This window comes from Achroia grisella, unplaced genomic scaffold (genome assembly GCF_030625045.1).
Source record: "Achroia grisella isolate CSIRO2021 unplaced genomic scaffold, CSIRO_AGI_Agris_v1 utg853, whole genome shotgun sequence".
NCBI classification, from domain to species: Eukaryota; Metazoa; Arthropoda; class Insecta; order Lepidoptera; family Pyralidae; genus Achroia; species Achroia grisella.
Genome location: NW_026713043.1, coordinates 2,600,419 through 2,627,508, shown reverse-complemented (window position 1 = coordinate 2,627,508; position 27,090 = coordinate 2,600,419). Strand labels below are relative to the sequence as shown.

Genomic DNA, 27,090 nt, shown 5'->3' with positions numbered 1-27,090 from the left:
GTATGTTGTATCATAAAAAAATACAAACTAAAAATTCTCTAAATCTTAAAAATAAAATTTAGGGGTGGACTACCCCTAACATTTAGGGGGATGAAAAATAGATGTTGGCCGATTCTCAGACCTACTCAATACCCTCACAAAATTTCATGAGAATCGGTAAAGCCGTTGCGGAAAAGTATGGGAACGAAAACTGTGACACGAGAATTTTATATATAAGATTTTAAGGAATGTGTTACATAAGATTGTATATAAGGGCAGTTATAAGGGCAGAGGAAGGCCGAAAAAGAGATGGATGGACTGTGAGTAAAAGTAAGGTAGTAAAACAATTGTTTTGATTCCTCGCACGGCACAAACATTTGTATTCAGAATTGTTTGTATCGGTATGTTCAGTAAGGATTGTTTGTATCAGTCTGGGTGTTTTCTATGTACATATATTATGTATGTATTTACATAAAAAAAATAATCTATGTATTTATATCAATTGTCTAGTCCATAACACAAGCAATGCTTATCTGGAAATCTCTCTTAAATATTGCATGCCTAATGAGGCAAAACGTAATGGGACATTATATTCTACAATGACATACCTATACTTATCTATACATATAAATAAAATTGAAGTGTCTGTTTGTAATATTGAAATAACAGTTTTTTACTACATGCATATGAATATAAATACGGTACATACACCAGAACATTTTTTACAATTATAGTCTGTCTGTCTGTTTGTTCCGGCTAATCTTTGATATAGCTGGACCGATTTTAACGGGACTTTTATTGGCAGGTAGCTGATTTAATAAGGAGTAACTTAGGCTACCTTTATTTTAGAAAAATAATGTTAAATTCCACGCGAACAAAGTCGCGTGTACAGTTAACGCAAACAAATTTGTTTTGAATTGATTTGGGACTAGATGTCGTTGTTCGTCTCATCAACAAAGAGAACTTCTTCACTGCTTGATGTATTTATATTATTTTGTTTAATTCCTCTACAATTAGCATGTGAAACCACATATATTCGGTGTGGAAACTTGACTACCATTACGACCTTCTCTAATGGCGATCAAATTCCAACCGTCACTGAGTCCACATCCATATCGCGACACGTGTTTCGCCTCTGAACGAGGCATCATCAGGCGGTCGAGTCAAATAATACAAATCCATCGAGTAGACATGGACTTCCGTAAAATAACACCTAATTCGATTAAATAAACTTCTTCACTGACCTGTCGGCGAAGGTGCGGGACTCCGGCCGTCGTTTTCCACCGGTATGGTGATGCGGAGAGGCGGCAGCGGAGGCCCCGTGCTGGCTCCCGCTCCACTCTCCTCCACCAGCGACTGGAACTCCAGGCGGATGTTTGTGGAAGGGAAACGTAATGTGCATCTGAAAATTAAAAAAATATAAATTATTTTTGTATTATTTATTGTATTATTCTTTGCTATAGGAAACCCTGAGCTATACTATACTATAGAAATATTGTAACATTTTATAAAACCAACAAAGCCATTGGCAGGCTTTCACAAATAGCAAGAGAATAATACTGTAAAATTAGACATTACAATAAAAACTATATACTAAATAACAAAAAAAAAAACGAGATTACAGTAACATATGATCGATCCCCCGTCAAATTCAAACGGGGATCGAAATTACAATAGCCTGAGCCGAAGTTCGAACCCCTAGCGGTGCCATCAGACTAAACTCATATCCGTTAGGCAGAAGTTGGCCTTCAGCCGCTCCATAAGCTTTTCCGCGGGTTTGGAGTGCCATCTGCACTCGCCCCCTATCGTCCGATGAAGCTAAAAGACCAGCTACCGCAGCTGGTCTTTTAGCAACAGCATTAGAAAAGTTCGAGCAAAAAAAACAAAGAGCACTTTCCATTAGTAAAATTAAATTATATATAATGTAAATGTGTCATTTATATATATAAATAACTACACAGAACCTCGAACTTTATTTATATACAGTAAAGTGTCTTTATTTGATAAGATTGCGGTGTGGATGTCTAGCATATGTGGTTGAGTACGCCTTTTCAGTTTGTACGTACAAACTGAAAACCACGTTGGATGCCCCTCAGTCCAGCCATAGCTGAGCTTGTACCTATTCTCAATCATTATAAATATTCTGAATACATAATTGTGTAACTGTATCACTGTACTATTATAAATAATAAATATATTTTTTATTATTAGTAATGTGTCTCTCAGCGTAAGAGGAAGAGACTCACTCACTAATGGCAGGCACAGAATACCAGCGTCGTGTTAGTTAGCTGAGTAAATCACGGCAAATACTCAGTGTCAGCCATTTTCCCAACCATTGTATATAAATATTACAGATGTTCTTTTTGTAATTGTTCTATGTGTGTATGTACATAGGTGTATGTATTGTAAACATGTACAACATTTATTTGCACTGCCTTTTATTTTCAAATTTAAATTCAAAATATCTTTATTCATGTAGGTCTATTACAGATTCTTATGATATATCAATGTGTAGCGTATATATATGTGGGTGTATGTGTGCATACATATATATATATGTAAAATGTACCTATATCAAATGGGTAAATATATATTTATATCAATGACTAGCTACTCGCCCCGGCTTCGCCCGGGTGTACATATATTATACATATAAACCTTCCTCTTGAATCACTCTATCTATAAAAAGAAATCGCTTCAAAATCCGTCGCGTAGTTTTAAAGATTTAAGCTTACATAGGGACGGACAGACAGCGACAGCGACTTTGTTTTATACTATGTAATGATGGTTGTCAATAAATCTTTTTCTTTTTTTTTAGACTAGCTAATACTGTGATAGCCTGATGGCCATACAACATTATAATAGTTCGAAAAACAAAACGATTAAAAAAAGTAGAACAGTGATCGTGTCGATAGCTCAGTAGTTGTTATTAAGTGAAAAACGTTTTACATTTTTCTAGGAATGCATATAATCATGAATTACTTAATGGCTATAGGCTGACTGGCGCCCAACGTGGGACAGAGGTGGGTGGATTTTCCGTACGAACCATACAGTAAAGTTAGCTTAATATATATATTACCGCTTTACGACCGATGGTCGCGGGTTCGATTCCTCGCACGGCACAAACATTTGTATTCATGAGTATGATTGTTTGTATCGGTCTGGGTATTTCTATGTATAATATATGTATTTACGAAAAAAAAAATTATCTATGTATTTGTATCAGTTGTCTAGGACCCATAACACAAGCTTTAGCTAGCTTAACTTGGGTCTAGATGGCGCTGTGTGAATTGTCCTGAGATTATTATTATTATTATTATATACCACACACATTTAGGTAAATCAAAAGTATATATTAAAAGACAAATAAATATGCTTTTTTACATTCACATTTTTTTATAAATAAATGGAAGTTTATATTCATCTTTACATAAAACAAAGTCGCCGACGCTGTTTGTTCGCTTATATCTTTTAAACTACGCAACGGATTTTAATGCAGTTTTCAGCCATAGATAGAGTGATTCGGAAGGAAGTTTTACCAGCTTTAGCTCAACCGATCATAATAAAATTTTGTACACATGTTCAGAATAGAAAATCATTTATTCTAACAAACTTAATTTAAGCACTTTTGACTGTTCAATCTACCGCTTATTCGGAAGGCTGTTTCATCACAAGAAGAACGGACAAGAAACTTGTGTGTTGCAGACCAGTCCCTACAAGCAGCACTCGTTCATGATATGACGTTCTTGGAGATATTAGAATGAACGATAAGATACTTTTTATTAAAAATATTTTTATTTATTCAATACGAGCGAAGACGCGGGTAAAATCTAGTATGTAAATAAATATAAAATATATACATGCAATAAGAGAGGTATTCATAACTCAATGATCACGACCCGCTACCTGCAGTGCAGTGGATTCATTGAACAAGCGAATATAATACAATACTGTGCTACCGGACAAGTGGCATAATACTGGCTGGTTGCCATGGCAACGCTCTTGCATCCTCATTATAAGTTTAGTCGTCTTTGGGCACTGACGTATACGTAATAATACGTATGTGCAGGTCAACGACCGCGGTTCTTGTGTTTTCTATCAAACTTAAATTAATATATATAACATGATTTCACGACTGTTATACTACATGAGAGTAGTTAGAAGCTAGAAGTAGTTTTAATATGTGATAATGGAACGGTGCACCGCCTGCGCTAACAGTTTACGCTGACCGGGCACCAGTGTAGAATGATAAGGTGAACATGAGATCAGGTCGGTTAACCCATCGTGGTAAATTCACTTGAAATTTATGACGATGATTTCCAAGGGAACGGGAACCGCGTGGAGGTCAACCTGACGTAGGACTTTAGCAATGGAGTTGTTAGTCTACATTACTAAAATCTCCTTCCGCCAAGTCAGAAGCTGTTCAACTTGACGTTCTGTTCCCATATCATCCTCCACCGGTGCCCCGCCAGCTTTACTGTGCACATTCCATTATCAATCATTAAAAGAACTATATTTTATTTCCAAAGTGGCATGAAGTAAATCTCTTTTTTTAATATAGATTATTATTGGTATTTCCATTACAAGGGAGTCAGAAACATCAATGGATTAAAATACTCACAACATTCAATGTTTAAGTCCAAAACAACAATAAACAAAAGAGTATATATGCGTGTGTCAAATACAACATTTTATGTATTTTTATGCATAATTTAAAAAAAATATTAGCATTCTGCACTCTTTCTCTATATAAACTATAAGTGTGCGAAATTTCATAAAAAAGGATACAGAGTTTTTGCTTCAAGTATATATATATATATATATAGATATATATATATATATATATATAGATTACTGGCTACTTGCCCCGGCTTAGCCCGGCTGTAAATGTATTATACATATAAGCCTTCCTCTTGAATCACTCTATCTATTAAAAAAAACTGCTTCAAAATCCGTTGCGTAGTTTTAAAGATTTAAGCACACATAGGAACGGACGGACAGCGACAGCGACTTAATTTTATACTATGTAATGAATGATGATTAAAACTTACAAACTCCTTTTTTATCCGTTTCCCGCGTGGAATAATAAAACGTAAGCATGGCTATACAACACTTTATACGACTCGGATACGCTTTTATAAAATGAACAAACACTAATTGTAATGTACATAAAACATTTGATATGTAAGCGAGTTTCAAATAAAACCACCGACGTAATCTACCTGTATTTCTAGAACTGGGGTAAATCAATACTAGGCTATTCATTGTAAGTGCTGTCTGGCCTCAGTTCAACTATACATATACCAACACTAGCTGAGCCCTGCTACTTCGTCTGCAAAATTAAAGTATCTTATCATATTCTTTGACGACCTCGGTGGTCTAGCGGTCAAGCACACCGCTTTCCTAACGATGGTCGCGGGTTCGATTCCTCGCACGGCACAAACATTTTGTATTCATGAGTATGATTGTTTGTATCGGTCTGGGTGTTTTCTATGTATAATATGTGTGTATTTACAAAAAAAAAATATCTATGTATATGTATCAGTTATCTAGTACCCATAACACAAGCTCTAGCTAGCTTAACTTGGGTCTAGATGGCGCTGTGTGAATTGTCCTGAGTTTATTATTTATTATTATTATTATATTCAGGAAGGAAGAAGTAACGCGTATTAGTAACCTAAAAACACCATCGCTAACAATGTACCATGTTAGGTTGACCTCCACGCGGTTCTCCCTGGAAACCATCATGATAAATTCCTGGTGATTTTGTCACGATTGGCTAACTGCTCACATCATCTGTTATCTTATCATTTGACTAGTGCCAGCACACTGGTGGGTGCACCAATAGGCTGGCATCCATTATCATCCATTAAAAATACATATACATCAGCGCCCTCTGGTTTCGAATGGCAAAGTTAAGTTGTGTTTCTGGAATCTATATATATATATATATATAACTCAAAGGTGACTGACATAGTGATCTATCAACACACAGCCCAAACCACTGGACGGATCGGACTGAAATTTGGCATGCAGGTAGATGTTATAACGTAGGCATCCGCTAAGAAAGGATTTTGATTAATTCTACCCCCAAGAGAATAAAATAGTAATGAAATTTTGTATGAAACTTTGTCAATTTCAAACCGATCGGGATGAGACTTTGCATGCATAAAGCTACTATGACGTAGGCATCCTTTAAGAAAGGATTTTGATTAATTCTACCCCTAAGAGAATAAATTAACGCGAGCGAAGGCGCGGGCCAAAGCTAGTCTTATATATAAAATTCTCGTGTCACAGTTTTCGTTCCCATACTCCTCCGAAACGGCTTGACCGATTCTCATGAAATTTGTGAGCGTATTTAGTAGGTCTGAGAATCGGCCAACATCTATTTTTCATCCCCCTAAATGTAAGGGGTAGTCCACCCCTAAATTTTTTATTTTATTTTAAGGCAAAACAACGTTTGACATGACAGCTGGTATTCTATAAATATACCAAAATTCCAAGAAGGAGATTATTAGTAACGTGGACTAATAATACTACTGCTCGCAATGTACCATGTCAGCTGTCACCTCGGAAACCATCGTGATAAATTCCTGGTGAATTTGTCACGAAGGTCTATCTGATCTGAGCTCATTCAAATTCAAAAATCATATCTCTATTCTCATCCTATCATCCTCTAGTGGTTCCCCGCGAGCCAAAACCGTTAACGCATACACCAATCCTAATGGATTTTTTTTTTCGGACTACTCTAATGCTGTTGGCCGCAGCTGGCCTTTACAGTTTCACAGACGATAGCGAGTGCAGATGGCACTTCAAACCCGTGGAAGGACTTATGGAGCGGCTGAAGGCCAACTCTGACTTTAGTCTGAGGGCACCACTAGGGGTTCGAACCTCGGCTCAGGCCGTCGTAATTTCGATCCCCGTTTGAATCGCACGGGGGATCGATCTGAGTGGACCTCCACAACATTTGAAATAAAATGACTCAAACGAAGTAGAGCGGCGCAGCTGCTCATAGAAGCAGAATGAATATCCTAATAAACTACCCACGCCCATATCATACCATCCTCCCGAGGATGAATATCAAATTATATTATATTAACCCAGCGGGCAAAACTTAATGCTAATCAAATAAGATAAATACAGGCTCTCCCTAGAGATTTTCCTTGAAACGTAGGTAAATACGCACAATTATTCTATTTAAAAATATTTCTTAGTAACAAGTTCTCGTTATCATATTCTATACACATCTATACTTATGAATAAAATTGGAGTGTCTGTTTGTAATATTGAAATAACTGTTTTTTACTACATGCATATGAATATAAATACGGTACATACAGCAAAATAAATTTTTTTTTTTCAATATTTGTCTCTCTGTCTGTCTATTTGTTCCGGCTAATCTCTGAAATGGCTAGACCGATTCTGACAGGACTATTTTTGGCAGGTAGCTGCTGTAATAAGGAATAACTTAGACTACTTATATTTAAGAAAAATAAAGTTAAAAACCACGCGGACGATTTTGTCTGTAGAGCTAATGTATAATAAAAAAAATGGGAAAATTCGCTGTCTGTTCATGGAAGGTATATGAGAAAAACTGTTATTGGGACACTTTTCCTTTAATTTATTATTTTAAAAAACTCTTATAGCAAGTACCTTTATGATATATCTGTGCAATGTCGGTAGAGTTAGTCATCAATTAAAGAAATGGAATCGCGGGCTATAGTTAGTATGTATCACATTTATAACACATACTAGCTATTTTCCATTACTTCGTCCGTGTCATTTAAACCGCTTTTTTTATTATCAAAAATTCAAAAATATAAATAACCTACTCATTACAACATTAGCTATGAGAGTGAAAGTACCGTCAAAATCGAGCTAGACATTTCAGTTGAATATATAGACGGCCTCGCGGTGGTCTAGCGGTTTAGCACACCGCCTTACTTGGAATGGTCGCGGGTTCTAATCCTCGCACGGCAAACATTTGTATTCAAGAGTATGATTGTTTGATTGCGAGCTCGATCTCGCGACCCTGGCACTATGGCTGCCAGGAGGAATATCGTGGGGTTTTTGGTGAGTAGGAGTCTCACAGTACCCATCCGTCCAACCCCTGAGACGGCCAGATCTCTATGAGGGATTTTCCCCACGTAAAAAAAAGGTCTAAATGGCACTGAATTGTCTTGAGATTATTGCCTAAACTGGCTAACTACGAAAAACCAATAACATAGGTACTCATAACACTTGAAACAATATAACATTGGTGCTGTATTATAGTAAACAAATATTTGTTATCACCGTACTACAAATACCCGCTGCTCCGCCTTGTTTTTCCCAATACTCACCGAGGTAACTGAATCATAGATAACATGATACAATATTCACATACAAAACACACTCATGCTAACAGGGCCGCCACTTGCTCATTATCTTCTAAATACACAAATAGAAATAGAAATAGAAATAATCTTTATTCAAATAAACTCATTACAAGCACTTTTGAATAGTCATATTTTGATTCTACCATCAGATTCATAAAGAAGAATGAGCAAGAAACTTGTGTGTTGCTCTTTTTAATAGATATATAATTACAGTTAACAAGTTACAATCAACATAGAAATCGCTACGCACTCATTATTAGTGTAATCAGATAATATTGTCGTAGTACCAAAAACATTATTATCGTTAACGAATTCTTCAATTTTATGTTTTTTTGACGATCAGACTCTGCTGCAATTGCCATAAAACCTCCACATTTATTATTTGTTATTGTATTATTTACACAATTATATTATTATTATTAATCCCCCGGTTCTGCTTTGCGTAGTACCAGAAGCCTGATCCAAGTATTCCAACTCCTTCACTGTCCAAGTCATTCGCCTCTGGAACTCTTTACCACTCTCCATTCGATCAGCTCAAACACATGCATCATTTAAAAATAGACTAAGATCTCATTCTCTCTCTTCATAGTACATGTTTTTATTTTTTTTTTTCTCATTTCTTCCAATATGTAGTATATATGTAGGTTTATATATTTATCCCTAATGTAAGTATGTATATCTAGTAGTATAATAAATAGTGTCTTATGTGTGCCACCTACCCTATTCTATGTACATAAGTCCTCTCTTCTAGGTTGTCAGTAAGAGATTGCATTTAGCGATAAGACCGCCTTTTGTTATTATTTTACTATTTACTGTATTTTCTTATTATTTTATGTGTACACAATAAAGAATTTTATTATTATTATTATATATATATTTATTATATCTCCCTTTTTCCGGGGTAATATATTCAAACACGCGGGCCTTAGCCAAGCATGGATGAGTTATGTGACGAAGAAAGAAATTTTCTGACTATTCGGCATGTGTTTAGTATGACGGCTTTTATTATTATTATTTTCCAAATATTCTCATCTCCCCTCTTAAGGAGAGGAGATGGCAACATACCCCCGGCAGAAGCACAGTAGAGATTGACACAAGAGAGAGACACAATAAAGAGTTATTTAAAATAAAATATAGGGTTAATTAAAAGTTGTCATCTTTTTCTCGATCCAACCATCTGAACAATTTTAACTCCAAAATAAATAAGACCGTTCCATATAACAATTGGTTATTATTATTATTATTATTCAAAGTCAACTCACTAAATATATTAAAAAATATGTACAAACAGCTGTCACTAAATTAATTTTAATATATATTATTATTAGTATCATTATCTTAATTTATGTAAACGACTGTAGCGCCATCTATTATCGCAGTGAATTTAACTCACAGATATGTATGTCTCAGAATGTTATAGGGTTGACTTAAAATTATTATTTAAAATAAAATATAAGGTTAATTAAAAGTTTTTTTTTCCGTGTGTAATTTACCTTTTAACTATACAAAATAAATAAAATTTACATCCATTTGTAATTTGAAGTCAAAGTCAACTCACTAAATATATTAAAAAATATGTACAAACAGCTTTCACTAAATTAATTTTAATATATATTATACAAAAAAAATTATGTCTGTTTGTTCTTGCTAATCTCTGAAACGACTGGACGGATCTAGACAAGACTAACTCACAGATATGATAAACATAATGTTATAAGGACAAAACTTAAATCTATTTAAGTCGCAGAAAATAAAGGTTTTTTTCTTACATTTGTTTTTCAATCGCAATAAAAAAAAAATTACCTTCTCTTTTCGTAAACCGTCAACTCAAGCATGTCATATCATTATCATCCATTAAGTAAAATCATTGTTATTTTAATTTTTTATTCTAATTCTCTGACATCGATTACTGACAGCCCTAGTGGGACACGTCACACGAAATTCGAAACATCCACAAACGAATATGCGGCGATCGATAACAGTCTGTTTACAACGTAACGTGACATCACTACAGATACAACACTTTACTGTTTACGATAATATTACAAATAACAATGCATTATCTACTTTAATCATATTGCACTACAACACAGAATACTATGGCAGCGCGTCAGTAGGAGTACGCGAAAACAAAGTTGTAACGGAGGTACAAAGTTTAAAAGTAAATAGAGTAATTGCGACCTTAAATGTAAACAATTAAGGTGACAATCAGAAGTGAAGGTAGACGGATATATTTTACTAGCTACTCGCCTCGGCTTCGCACAGGTGTACATGTATTATTATAAACCTTCCTCTAGAGTCACTCTATCTATTAAAAAAACTCTTGAAAATCTGTTGCGTAGATTTAAGCATACATAGGGACGGACAGACAGCGACCGCGACTTATTTTTATACTATGTAATGATATATAAGTGAAATCCATACAGCCAGGAATAGTTTCAACTTGCACTGTAAGTCCAACCACTGATTTTGAGTGCCTTCTGCACTAGCACCCATTTTTATTCAGTGAAGTTGTTAAGGACAAGTCATAAATGTAAGTTATAAATATTTAAAAAAAATCCTTGTTTACAATTTCTTTTACAACTACAATGATCCACAAAAACAATTGATTAGGAAACGTCCTTAATTAACGGTTAAGATCTCCAATTTCCAACTTCAAAATCTCATCTTTCATGTATACAAGATGTAACCATTTTGAATATTTTCTGCGTATATTATTAGAAAGAATAAAAAATTTACAAAAAAATATATATATGTATTTATATCAGTCGTTAGTCTACACATAACACAAGCTCTGCTTAGCTTGGGACTAGATGACGCTGTATGTCTTGATATATTATTATTAATATTTTACTCCCTTATAGTATGAATTTTCATATATTTCTGCTTATCTACCACAGTCTTTTTCACAATCAATCTAATCTGCTTTGGCGAAATGTCAATTAGAATCAGTACCTCTTTATAATATTAGTCATTTTTTTTAACTCTTAATACTTAAAATTATCATCTGCGTGGGATCCAGTCATAAATAAATTCAAGCAAAGTTCAGTAGCATCAATAGTCAATAAGTGTACGGATACCGTGAGTGCTGTGTGTCGCGAACTTTCGTTGAACAATCTAGTGACGGTAGATGAAAAAACTGCTGTCACCTATCTACATTGACATCGCTGTTACTCCAGTCAGCTCGTGACCACGGCTAGTGCAACCTAGTCGAAACGTCGAGAGAGGTAAATACCTTTATTTGCCATAAAATTAGTTCATGTTAAGACCCGGTTAATAATATAAATAAAATAATATTAGTCTCTACAGATTTGTGGAATAATATTTCGATGTAAACAATACCCATTTTTTTTAAACTAAACTGATAAACATTATAGTTGTTATTAGTTAGGTGTGGCGTATATAACCTTAGATACCCGACAGATAACAGCAGATAACACACCTGTATGTGTGCTATATACATGTCTGTTTTTGTAAATATAATGACCTTTTGAACTTGACCGATGATTTCAAATATAGCAAAGACTATAGTTGTTTTTTTAAATTATTATAATGATACACGCTAACTGATTACGTTATGGGGTGGAAAGGTGATTGTTAGTAATGTGGACTGATGATCTTATTGCTAGCAATGTACCGTGTCAGTTTGACCAACACGCGGTTCCCCCTGAAAACTATAAAAGCTTATGCATCAGAATAACATATGGCTATACTTTATATTGAAATTTAACGCGAGTGAAACCGCGAGCACAGCTAGTACAGGTATAAAGTATAATCTAATTTTATTCTAGAAAAGTCAAGGTCTCACTAGATGCTTTTATTTTAGAAATAACGCGTTTGTCGACAAAATAAATACAGATCTTACTCAGATCTTACTACACCCCTCTCACCCCTTGTGATATTTCGGGATTTTTGCTGACCCCCCTGCATCTTACGCCTCTTGCGATCGTCACGTGATTCATGGGCGGCACAGGGTAAAGGAGATTACTAGTAATGGAAACTGCTAATTCCCATTGCTAACAATGTACCATGTTAGGTCGACCTCTACGCGGTTCCTCCCGGAAACCATCGTGATAAATTCCTAGTGATCTCATATCCATCTTATCATTTTCCACTGGTGCCCCGCCATCGTAAATCGTTAGCGCAGGCGGGTGCACCATTTCATTACAAAAAAAAAAATTTGGGCGGCACACAATCTAATCTAGACAGTATCTAGCATATTCTGGAAACTGTTTCCATGTCATCTGATATAAATACACTCCACCTGGTAGCGGCCGACCAACAGGTCATCGCGACAAAATTGGACAATACAACTCTGACTTTGAGCGTATATATATAAAGTCTATATTTGCGCACATTTGTACAAGAGGGTAGTATCGATCGCGGAGAGCTCGCCGGCGTCCTTCACCTATTGCCCTTTCGTGGGGTTGTTTTACAAAACACACCACAACTTGAGTGACGAACGCCGGCATCCGTCACCAATACTAGTGCCCTTTGTTTTTACCAACGTGTTTTTAGATACTAACCAAATCTGTCGCTATGAAATGAAATGAAAATTCTTTATTTATTCTCCTCACAGAATATAAACAATTTATATACACTACTAGCTACTCACCCCGGCTTTGCACGGGTGTACATGTATTATACATATAAACCTTCCTCTTGAATCACTCTAACTAATAAAAACCGCTTCAAAATCCGTTGCATAATTTTAAAGATTTAAGCACACATAGGGACGGACAGACAGCGACAGCCACTTTGTTTCATACTATATAATGATTAATACCTATATTAAATATGTATAAGCATATAACATGGACAAAATAAAAAGGGAACAATGGGCGGCCTTATCGCTGAAAAGCGATTTCTTCCAGGCAACCGTAGGATGGAGAGGAGCTATTAGACTTGAGTCTGGTCGAGGTGTTACAATAATATATAGTGAGAAGTTATATTAATTATTAAGGGATGTTAACATTTATAAGACCTAACTCTTGACAGAGTTTCTAACTTATGTTTTCAATTCTAAATTCTGAGTTTCTTGTCAGTTATCAGTTTACAAGTAAAACATATCTAAGTAGTTAATAGAAATAAAAATAGAAATAATCTTTATTCAAATAAACTTAATATAAGCACTTTTGAATAGTCAAGTTTTTTTTTTATTCTACCGCTTCTTTGGAATGCAGATTCATCACAAGAAGAATAAGCAGGAAACTTGTGTGCTGCTCTTTTAAATAAATTTATATTAGTTATATTTACCAGTTGTCTAGTACCCATAGCACAAGCTCTATTTAGCTAAATAGACATCAGAGTCAACAAAAATAGCATTTTTTTCGTACTATATTAATACCGTCGCTAGCCTTTAAAGCTTCACCGAATTATACTTGACCGAGTGCAGAACTCGGCCCCGAGTTCTGCACTCGCCCCCTATAATTCGGTTGTGGCACTCCAGACCCGCGGAAGGACTTATAGAGCAGCTAAACCCCAACTCCTGGCTGACGAATACGACTTTAGTCTGAGGGCACCGCTAGGTTCGAACCTCGGAACAGGGGGGAAAGGGGACTGTTAGTAATGTGGACTGATGATCTCATTGCCAGCAATGTACCATGTCAGGTCCACCTCCACGCGGTTCCCCTGGAAACCATCGTGATACATTCTTGGTGAATTTTACCTGACCTCATGCTCATCTTATCATCCTCCACTGGTGCCCCGCCAGCGTAAACCGTTAGCGGCGGGTGCACCATTCCATTATCATCCATAAAAAAACCTCAGCTCATGCCGTCGTAATTTCGATCCCCGTTTGAATTGAACAGGGTATCGTTCGAAGAGTAAAAATGGGAACGCATGTAGAGTATACAGGCATCATTACTACTTTCCATCCAGTGGGTTTCCATCCGGTTACACAGAACCCCTTGTTCTAAAAATGAGCTTATAACTAAGCTATCTATAATACATTATCGTAATCACATGAATTGTAAGCACCATCTCTTTCGCACGCCATGAATTTGCTGAATGCGAAAGAGACAGACTCCGCACCACCCGTTCAATGGAAACTCGTGTTTTGAACGGGATCTGTAAACAGCGGGGTGGGTTGGTACCGTTGAGTACAATGTGGGTGATTATTGAATTTTAGATCAAAACAAGACTGACGTCACTGTATATATATACATATATACATATGTTTAATAATTTTACAGAGAATACGAATTTCGTTTTTATTGGATGCTTTTGTCATTTTTATTATATTACATCGACTTGGTGTTCTAGCGGTTTTCTTTATTTTTTTTATTTTTAAATACAATTTTCCACAGACATATTCGTCCGTGCCTTTTTTAATTTACTTTAATATTATAATATTTATTTAATTTCCACTTTTGTACAACTCCAGCCGAGATGTTACAATTTGCCTAACAGTTGCCACTGTTATTTTAGACCTTATCCGTCTGGCCCAGAACCACCGCTGGCCGGCCGGGTGAGTTGACAACATGCAGTGTCACCCATCTTTATTAGGAGGATTAGATTTACCAATATGCATATACAATTATATAAATCTTACACTACTACTAATTTCACAGTGTTCTAGCGGTTTAGCTCACCGCCTTACTGTCGACGGTCGCGGGTTCTAATCCTCGCACGGCAATATTCATGAGTATGATTGTTTGTACGGTCTGGGTGTTTTCTATGTACAATATGTATGTATTTAAGAAAAAAATATCTATGTGTTTGTACCAGTTATCTAGTACCCATAATATAAGCTTTAGCTAGCTTAACTTGGGTCTAGATGGTGCTGTGTGAAATGTCAAAAAAAAAACCGCCACACTTCCGATGCTCGTTCAAACATATGTTTTTTGTATATATTATATATTTACAAAAAAATGTATCTATAATAATCACAATTTTTAAATTCCTACAACAAATCTAGTCCCACAATAAAAAGAGCTTGTGTTATGGGTACTAGACAACTTATATAAACACTTAGATATTTTTTTGCAAATACATTCATCTTATACATAGCTAACATGCAGACTGGTACAATCTTTTCATTAATACATGGTACATTTGTACTAATGAAAAGATTTTTGCGATGAAACAAACTCGCGAACGGAAGTAAATCGGTACAGCCGCGATAATAAATGTCCACCTTTCACCAATTTTACGGGAAAACCGATGATAAAAACCGGAGCCAAAATGTCTCCAATACAAACGACTAATCACGACCCTTATTTGATATGACGAATGAGGAAAATCCCAGAGACAATAATTTCTGAATAAGGCGCCTTCCCGGCCGGACCTCATTTTCGCTTCAATACAGGGGGACATGTGCGCAGTTGATAAAAACATATCGAAGCGACTAGAAACTCTCACATAATATCTTTGTATTTGTTCTCTACATGCAATAAAGTTATTATTTTTATATTATGATATGATAACGGTTTAACACACAGCTCAAACACAAACTCTTCGGAAACGGCTTCACCGATTTTAATGAAATTTTATATGTATATTCTAGGTCTGAGACTATTCTCACCCTTAAACCTATATTTATAACTATTTTTTATACCCCTATATGATGAGGGTGGCTCACTACAAATATTTTAATTCATTTTTCAACAAAAAAGTGTATGTTTTTATTATGTGGCCTTAAAAATACATATAACTCTAAATTTTCTTCTATCACCAACCCCTATTTTTAAATAGCTATTTTAATTTATATGAAAAACAACGTTTGCCGGGACAGCTACTTATCATATATTAAATAAACCGTAGATGCTGTAAATGTAGTACACAATATTATTACTACACAATAATACCTCAATTTAGGCACATAAGTAGCTTTCGACGATCTTTCGCATGATAAAATTTAATAAGGTCATAGCTACACCCTGGGGAATTAGGGGAGGCTTTTGATTCACCGAGTTAATTATATATAAAAACATTTTGTCCTGCGTTTTACAACAACCGAAGTAGACTACGAACAAAGTCGGTTGCGTAGACACCTGTGTCTCACTATGTCAGCCAGATAGAGACCAAATGGCTGCAGTTTCTATGGACATTTGGACAGAATATTGAATTTGTATTCTGTAGTCTGTAGTTTTTTTTTATACTACGTTGGCGGCAAACAAATGGTAAATGGTTGCAGTAGCCTATGGACGTCTGAAACACCAGAGGCGTCACGTGCACGTTGCCGACCCTTAAGAAACCTTAAGATACTCTTCTTAAAAACCCCCACGCTATACTAGCTTATTTGAAAAGAATAAGAGTTGAGTTTCTTGTCAATACTTCTTGGTTCGATGGTACTCCAAAACGATATTTGATACATCATAAGGGTATGTAATAGACATACATGAATAAAAATATTTTGAATTCATTTAATTTACTTATATGATGCTCGTGATACCATTTAAACGTTGCCATTCCAGAATACAAAGATGTCATGGCTCTTACCCTGTAATTCCACTGCCGCATCCATACAACCTAACCATAATTTAGAAAACAAACTTGGCGACTAAATATACAAGACTGAAGTACCCACGCAGATGACTTTGTACAAAGTCAAATAAATTAATTAATTAATAATCCTGGACAATTAACACAGCGCCATCTAGTTCGGTGCAACAGTACAAAATATTTAAATATATAGATATATATAAATCTAATTTACATATAAACCAGCCAGATCGATACAAAAACTCAAACACATAAATATGTAATCATTTTGATAACCAAAAAAAATTGCAGCAACATTTTCGTACTAAACAATTTTTCGTAAAGTTTCTTATTGAATAACATATTTCTGTGACAGCAAAACAATACACAGAGACAATATCTGACATGGCAACCCATTGCGGATGTAGCCGAAACTTGGGCTGCCAGGGGTGGCGTCGGCCGACAACAGCAGATGACGTCATACGTCGACAAAGTCAACGAAGAAATTAACAACATTAAGCGGCATGCGACCACCCTTGTAGCAATGTTTTTATCAAAGGAAATAATACTGTAATGACGCCCTGTGGTCTAGCAATTTAGCATACCGCTTTATTTTCAATGGTCGCAGGTTTGATTTTTCGCACGGTATATAAATTTTTAATTTTTTAATTTATGTTTATATGATGGTTTGTCTGATACAACAAACATACTAATGACTTCACACAGCGCCAAGTCTCAAGCTAAGCAGAGCTCGTATTATGGGTACTAAAACTACTAAACCACTTATAGAAATACTTAAATACTTTTTTTAATACATCTCAATAATATTTGTGAAGGAACGAGCAAAAAGTAAAACGGCACCGTTGTAGTTGATAGAATATTTTTGTATTAAATTGACTTATGTCATATAAAAACAATATAATATTATAAAAAATATAGACAATAAAAAGGTATATAAAATAGTTTCCAACATAGTCCCACCCGTGTAGCAATTTGCTACACAATTATGTCCTCATGGAGTAAGCACTTTCTTATCAGCTGCACAAGTCCATCGTTGCCCGGGAAAAACAATGTATTTCTACGTATCTATGAGGGCATAGGCCATATGTCAAGCGGCAAAATCGGGTGGTACAAATTTCCAGTCATAGTGCATAGCATCAGCGAAATCTCTCACGAACTGGTAATGGAACACGGCTAACTTCAGGCTTTCACTATCGAACCGTCTCAATTTTGGTATGCTTCTGTCTAATATAAAGCCTCGTAAATTTTTTATTCTGCAATCAGTTGAAGAATTTTCGACGATTTGTAGAGATGTTTCATAGGTCTTCATGCACATGAATAAACGAAAATGTGACATTCTGTGTGACACCGTCTTTGAAACATCCATTTTATTTTCTAAGTTCTTAGGCAATGTATTTGAAAACTCTTTGTTATCGTTCAATGTAGGTTGTCTAGAGAAACGAACATTATTTGACGTTGACCGAAATAAATTATTATTAGTCGATTTTGATGTAATTTGACATGTCAAAGGTTGTTCATTGTCAACATATTGCAAATATTCATGTTTTTTAGCATTATCAGAAGAAAATATAGTCGGAATATTACGGTTGATAGGTTCCGAAATATGATGAGATGAATTACTCACATAATTCTGATCGACATAAGGCTCCGGAATTGAACCTGAAAAAATGAGCGTTATCTTTTTGTTTAGGATTCATTACCTTGATGTCTATATTTGGACAATGTTTTTATCAACGCAGGAAATAATGGACTAACCAAACGAGTGAGGGCGCTCTGATTCCTGAGCCGCTAGGTTTGCTTCCATCTCCAGTTCTTCTGCTTGTTTCGCCTGTTGAATGAGCTTACGTTCATGTTCAAACCTTTTCTGGGCCAGCTGCATGGCGAGCTCTTGTTCACGTTCGTGCTCACGCTGTTCCATACTTTGTCGCAATTGTGCGTCAACCTACGTGCCCTATGGACGATGACTGCAGATTTTTAATTTCGTACGTTCGGTGCTAACTGTGGGATACTGACTAGATTATAGGGTGATGCCAACGTTTCGTCTACGATGTGGTCAATTACAACAAACATCTGCGACAGGCATATCCGACCCTGAATATACACACAGCTTGGATCTCCATGGTTATAGCAAATACTAAAACGGCAACGAAGGACCAAATGTGAAGGATGGAGATCAAGATGACGAGCAAAAAGTAAAACGGCACCGTTGTAGTTGATAGAATATTTTTGTATTAAATTGACTTATGTCATATAAAAACAATATAATATTATAAAAAATATAGACAATAAAAAGGTATATAAAATAGTTTCCAACAATATTATAAACACGAAAGTTTGTAAGTATGGATGTTTGTTACTCTTTCACGCAAAAACTACTGAACGGATTTTGATGAAACTACAGTCGTATGCATCAGAATAACAGAAGCTATATTTTATACTGAATTTAGCTACTCGCCCCGGATTCGCACGGTTGTACATATATATTATATATATAAACCTTCCTCTTGAATAACTCTATCTATTTAAAAAAACCGTTTCAAAATCCGTTGCGCAATTTTAAAGATTTAAGCATACATAGGGACAAATAGCGACAGTGACTTTGTTTTATACTATGCAATGATTTAACGCGTATGAACAGACAGGTACAGGTACAGTTAGTATCTAATATATATAGAAAACGCTCCAGACGGTACAAACAATCATACTCATGAGTACAAATGTTTGGTCCGTGTGAGGAATAGAACCCGCGACCATTGACAAGTGAGGCGGTGTGCTAAACCGTTAAACCACTGAGGCCGTCAGTGAGAATTACTTTATATTAATTGAGAATTCTCATTGAATGAGTGATATATATATTTATATATATACATATATATGTGTGTGTATATAAGATGCCTATAGCCAACATTAATTCAGCTTTATACACAATACAATGTCAATATTGACGAAAGCTTCGGATTTAATGATGAGAAACCCGAGATTCTCCAACACATCACGGAAACCGAGCCGTTATTTGTATACCTATAGTATTTATGTATACATATAAATAAAATTGGAGTGTCTGTTTGTAATATTGAAATAACCATTTCTTACTACATGCATATGAATATAAATATGGTACATACACCAAAATAACATTTTTTAAAATTTTTGTCTGTCTGTCTGTTTGTTCCGGCTAATCTCTGAAATGGCTGGACCTATTTTGACAGGACAGGATTTAGCAGGTAGCTGATGTAATAATGAGTAACTTAGGCTTCTTTTATTTTAGTAAAATAAAGTTAAATTCCACGCGGACGAAGTCGCGGGTACAGCTAGTGAACAATACAAACACACTTCCTTTCATATACAAACAAAACACATCATTATTTATCATCTTGTAGTTTACAAACAGTTCTTTATATTACGTCTGTTAAGTTTAGTCACCGGAACCTAACTTGCTACCTTTAAATGAGCCAGTGTGCAATAGCAACATTAGGGGAATTACCCCCATGACTGCAAGAAGTTTTATATTTTTTATTAATAATATACAGCTCCACTCTTTAGCTATATTTTACCTAAATATCGTTTAACTAAAGTTATTTGTGGTAATTGCGTAAGATTTTACAACAAACTTCCAGTCTTTTCTAAATCTACCTGAAAAAAGATTCAAATTTCGTATAAAACACTTCCTTTGTAAAAAAAGGCTACTATAAAAGTGTAGAGTAAACGATAGTAATGTTTTCTGTTGAAAAAACTTAAAATCCATAGCGCTGACAATATTATTTGATTGCACTAAGAATGAGTGCGTAGCGGTTTCTATGTTGATTATCGCATGCCTCTTACCTGTTACTACTCTTTACTGTGTAATTATCTATTTAAAAAAACATTTATCCAAAAAAGCAAGACTCAAGTTTCTTGCTCATTCTTATTGTGATGAATCTGCGTTCCGAATGAGTGGTAGAATAAAGAAATATGACAATTCAAAAGTGCTTGCATTCAGTTTTAATTGTAAACTGATAACTGACAAGAAACTCAGAAATTAAAATTGAAAACACAAGTTAGAAACTCTGTCAAGAGTTAGGTCTTATAAATGTTAACATCCCTTAATAATTAATATAACTTCTCACTATATATTATTGTAACACCTCGAGCAGACTCAAGTCTAATAGCTCCTCTCCATCCTAAGGTTGCCTGGAAGAAAGCGCTTTTCAGCGATAAGGCCGCCCATTGTTCCCTTTTTACTTTGTCAATGATAAAGATTATCAAAAATATCAGTTAAGTATCAATTAATCAATTCATTCGCTTTTAGGGGGAGGGGGTTTATCATGGTCATCCTCCAGTAATACCCTGCCAGCATAGCACCATTCTATAAAAAAAACTACAGTATCTACAGACATATGCTGGAGTAGCGCCAGTGTAGCACTTTATGCACTAAATATTTGCAACATTCCGTTAGTAATATCATATCAATGATCACCAAGTTGTATGCATACCAACACAATTGTAGGCGCACTTAGTTATTGCTTAGTTCTATGTACAACTATCACAAATTTTAATTACTGGTACTTTTTAAAACAATTTTTCCATAAAAGCAAACTTTATAAACTACGTTTTATTGACACCCATCTTTTGCCAAAATGCATTATGTTTGAAATAGAGACAGAGTTACTTTCACATTTATAATGTTAGTATCTAACCAAAAAAAGCCAAAGAAAAAAGATTTTTCTTATTAAAATATCTGTGTGTGTAACAAATTTCACTTAAATCGGTAGTAGTTTGGCGTCAAAGTTCGCATATATAATATTAGTAAGGAAATAAGGATTAAATTATCTTTTCACTGCTGCTTTAAACGGCCGAACTCATCATCATCATCATCATCATCAACTATTAATTAAAGATAGACTAATACTCTGTCTTTTGACTAAAAAAAACAGATGACGTTGCGGTTTAACAGCTAGTTTCCTATATACACGTACAGCATCTTCGCGAGGATCGAACCACGACTATTGTGAGGCAGATCAACCTCTAAACTACAAAGGTCGTCGAATGCATACATCTTAGTTTGACATCTCAATACACAGACAGATACTAATATATCTACATAAATATGCTTTCCGCGCTGACTGTACGTGGAATATAGATCTCAGCGCCGGTGTATATTTACGAGTACAGCAGACATTTCTATTATTGAATTTTCGTCTAAAAATTCTTACAATCCCTTAACATAGGTCCATTAATAATTTACCGGATAGAAACTTTGTGAAGATTCGTCTGTGTCGGTGAGGTACCCTATTTCTGCCGCGACCAGCTATCAAGTTATCCGGCTTGAAGGGTGAGATTTGGCAGTCAATTTCATGTCTACTACTCAAACACAACAAGTAACTGAAAGTTTGTTAAGTTTAAGTTTAATACCTATTTTGATTATCTTCTTGTTTTCGGTCAGTAGTAATTTTAATTTGTAAATTGTAAAAAAAAGGGAACTGGTAACTAAAATAATGGTTTCTACTTAGTTTAGGTACCAGGGAACAGTGTAAAATATGTATTGTTAACTTAAAATTCTGTACAATATGTCACAAAGATAAGGTGTCTTTTATACATTTCATTTTTTTTTCTATTAAATAATATATGAATTTCTCTTTTTTTCTATTCCTTTATGTACACAACTACCTGCAAATATACCTGAAATGTTTACAGTATGTCGGAGGGAGCTGGCTTTCGTGGCACAGGTTTACCTATATCGAAAGCCAGGGCTATGTATATATATCAGTTGTCTAGTATTGAATTGTATTATATATTTATGAAAAGAGTACTAATGGATGAAAAATAAATGACTATTATTATTTCCCCCAAGCTTTTGACGCTGGTGATTAGTACCAAAGATGGGTCATATGGAAAGTCTCTCATTACCTTATTTTGCGTGTGAGCATTTTTATTTTTATTATTATATCCTTTCTTTTTCACAGCGAAGTTTATGACTAGTACCGAAGACAACCCATACCAACCAACTCAAACCAACTAAATCTACGTTACTATTAATATAAAATTCTCGTGTCACAATGTTAGTTACCATACTCCTCCGAGACGGTTTAAGCGATTTTTATGAAATTTTATATGCATATTCAGTAGGTCTGAGAATCGGCCACTATCTATTTTTTATACCTCTAAGTGATAAGAGCCTTAACATTTTTTTTTTATAATGAGGCATTAAAAAATACATACTACCCTAATTTTTCACCCTTCTACCACCAACCCTTCATTTTTAATAGCATTATTGGTACTTAAATGCATACGCCAAAACAACGTTTCCGGGGTCAGCTAGTTTTCAAATAAAGACTTGTAATTTATTTATAATTTTGCACACAAAATTATATACGTGGCAGACTTAATGCCTGATGGCATTCTCTACCAGTCAACAGTCGCACCGATCAGAGACAATAAGGGGGTGCAATGCTACGCTTCGTTCACCACGTAATATTTTTTATCTGTTTTGATAATAACACTCTCAGGACAATTCACACAACGCCATCTAGAGCCAAGTTAAGTTAGCTACAGCTTGTTGTTGCTGGCAGCTTGTGTACCATTCTTTTTATACACTGTACTTTTTATGTCACTTTTGACTTCTTTATATGTTGTTGTTGCCTCTGGTAATATACTATATACACATTTATTACTATTATTCTGATTTTTAATAAAATAGTCGTATTCCCGCTCCAGTCACACTGATACAAATACATAGACATGTTTTTTTCATAAATACATACATATTATACATAGAAAACGCCCAGAACAATACAAACAATCATACTCATAAATACAAATGTTTGTAGCGTGCGAGGAATCGAATCCGACCATACCGTAAAGCGGTATGCTAAACCACTAGACCACCGAGGTGTAAACCTATTTTCGATCGTACACTATTAGTAACATAATCAATTTGTTATCACTATCGCATTTAATTAACAAAAGTTATATTTATCATTATATAGTTATATTTATATTAATCATATAATTATCAAGGTACAATTTATCGGTACAATCCAGTTGACAAATCCCAATGACGCATCTCAACTGTGCGGACGTCATATTTATTTTTAAAATTGATCGCCGCCGATACCTATGACGTCACTAGACGCACGATGGCGTCATGTTGCTCTAACTGATCGATCGTGATTGAGATCTAACTTGTAGTAAATATTTAGAACATAAAAGCATCTACACATTATCATTATGCTCACTATATTTATGTCAATTCTGAACACAACTCCTTTACCCAAAATAGAATAGAATATAAAATCATTTGTTCAAATAAACTTACATTGAAGCACTTTTGAATAGTCATTACATTTTTTTTAATCTACCGCTCGTTCGGAAAGCTGTCTCATCACAAGAAGAACGAGCAAGAAACTTGCGTGTTGCTCTTTAAATAATTTTATTATTACTTTACATTTTTAAGTTTAAGTGTGTGAATACAAACCACCAATTAGCACTAATTCAATTAAATACTCAAATAGAAAAAATATTGAATATATAACCAACTGGTTAAACAATTAATAAGAGGAAATCAGTCATAGTTATTAGAGCAGACCAGTCCCTACAAGCAGCACCCGTTCACGAGTATGACGGATGAGCCAGCCATCACTGCGCTCGACCATATTTTAGGGAGCCCAATGACCCGGCCCACCACGCCGCCACAAGTCTGGACATTTTAGTGAGCATGACTACTCAAAACACTAGACTACGTCAAAGCTACTTACAATTGCCATCTGATAGTTATATCTATAGTTATATACCAAAATCCCATTTTTCCCCCATTTAAGTTCAGACACCAATAATAAAAAAAAGTATTAACGGATATTAAAAATGATGACATCTCATAAAAGCTGAAGTTTCAAGCTTTCAAATGACATATCATTTTTATTAAAATCTTGTATACTTTCACTTAAAACAGTGTTTGAATGTAGAGGTAGCGCTTGAGTCGATTTGGTTGCTCGCGAGTGTAGTACCTATTTAGAACATAAAGGAACCTACACATTATCATGATGCTCACTAAAATGTCCAGACATTTAGCGGCATGGTGCACCGGGTCATTGGGCTCTCTAAAATATGATCTAACAACTTATATTAACTATTTAGAACATAAAGGAACCTACACATTATTATGAAAATGTCCAGACATCATTGAACATAAAGGAACTACACATTCTAAAACTAAAATGATCTAACAATTGGGCATAAAATATGTAACTATTTAGAACATAAAGGAACCTACACATTATTATGAAAATGTCCAGACATGTGGCGGCGTGCTGAGCCGGGTCATTGGGCTACCCTAAAATATGATCTAACTATTTAGAACATAAAGGAACCTACACATTCTAATGATGTTCACTAAAATGTCCAGACATGTGGCGGCGTGCTGAGCCGGGTCATTGGGCTACCCTAAAATATGATCTAACTATTTAGAACATAAAGGAACCTACACATTCTAATGATGTTCACTAAAATGTCCAGACATGTGGCGGCATGGTGGACCGGGTCATTGGGCTCCCTAAAATATGGTCGAACGAACATAAAGGAACCTACACATTATTATGAAAATGTCCAGACATGTGGCGGCGTGCTGAGCCGGGTCATTGGGCTACCCTAAAATATGATCTAACTATTTAGAACGAATACACATTCTAATGATGTTCACTAAAATGTCCAGACATGTGGCGTCTGAGATTGGGCTAAAAATATGATCTAACTATTTAGAACATAAAGGAACCTACACATTCTAATGATGTTCACTAAAATGTCCAGACATGTGGCGGCGTGCTGAGCCGGGTCATTGTATTATGATCTAACTATTATAAACCTACACATTCTAATGATGTTCACTAAAATGTCCAGACATGTGGCGGCATGGTGGACCGGGTCATTGGGCTCCCTAAAATATGGTCGAACGCAGTGATGGCAGGCTCATCCGTCATACTCGTGAACGAATGCTGCTTGTAGGGACTCGTCCGATCTAAACACTCTGATGTACAAACAGGAATGAATCATGAATCATATTTGTAATATATGTACCGTTCAAGAATTCGAACCCGCAACCATCGGAGGTAAGGCGGTGTGCTAAACAGCTAGACCACAAGGCTATAGTTTAAAAAAATCACGAATTGTAACTAGTTTTCAAGTTATGAGGTCATATACCAACCGGTATTGCTCGTGACGTAATCCTCGTCTAGATCGAGAGTAAATATGAATAAGGATGCTGTTCTCATTTGCAAAGGTACCAACAGTTCACAATGATACTACAAGAAAATCAAATCAAAATATCACTTGCGTCTGCTACATTAGAATAGAATAGAAGAGAATAGAAAATCATTTATTCAAATAAACTTACATTGAAGCACTTTTGAATAGTCATAACATTTTTTTTTAATCTACTGCTCATTCAGAATGCTGTCTCATCACAAGAAGAACAAGCAATAAACTTGTGTGTTGCTCTTTTAAATAATTTATTCTTACTTACAATTTAAGTTTAAGTGTGTGAATACAAACCACCGATTAGCACTAATTCAATGAAATAATAAAATAGAAAAAACATTCAATACACAACAACTGATTAAACAATTAATAAGAGAAAATAAGTCATAGTGATTAGAGCAGATCAGACCACACAAGCAGCACCCGTTCACCAGTATGACGGATGAGCCAGCCACCACTGCGCTCGACCATATTTTAGGGAGCCCAATGACCCGGCCCACCACTCCGCCACAAGTCTGGACATTTTAGTGAGCATGACTACTCAAAACACCAGACCACGTCATAGCTACTCACAACTGCCATCTGATGGTTATAGTATTCACATTTCACATAAGAATGCATGCGGCAATCAATACAAAAACCGCTACGCTTTCATATTTCTAAAATAATTGAATCAAGAAAGCAATGAGATAAACAAATTATAACGTTGTATGCTAATAAACTAATTATTTACTTTTTAGGCGGGCCGCATGCCTATTAGACGCTTACGATGAACTGTGAATCCTATAAGAAAATAGCAATAAATGCTGCTTATACGTTCTCCAAGAAATTCCAAGCTTCACCTACAATATCTTATACATGTAACTTCTAAAAAACGGATATCAAATTTCGCGTGGTATAGGAGGCAAACACGCTTGTAGCACACCCGATGGGGGTGATTGGTGCCCTCTTTGGCACACGTAAAATCAGAGAAATTTCAGACGTCTTTATTCATGTAGGTCTATTACAGACTCTTATGAATAGAATAGAATAGAATAGAAATCAAATCTACCGTCACTTC

The 27,090-nt window shown here is 35.3% G+C and overlaps 1 protein-coding gene across 1 annotated transcript in view; it reads right to left on the bottom strand.

The window, feature by feature from the left end:
* LOC131852485 (forkhead box protein K1) overlaps nucleotides 1–27,090 on the bottom strand; it is an 82,621-nt gene that overhangs the window by 12,681 nt on the left and 42,850 nt on the right. The window contains exon 2 of the mRNA XM_059203149.1: nucleotides 1,224–1,381. Coding sequence (XP_059059132.1) covers nucleotides 1,224–1,381 — 158 coding nt within the window. The remainder of the gene's footprint in view (nucleotides 1–1,223; nucleotides 1,382–27,090) is intronic.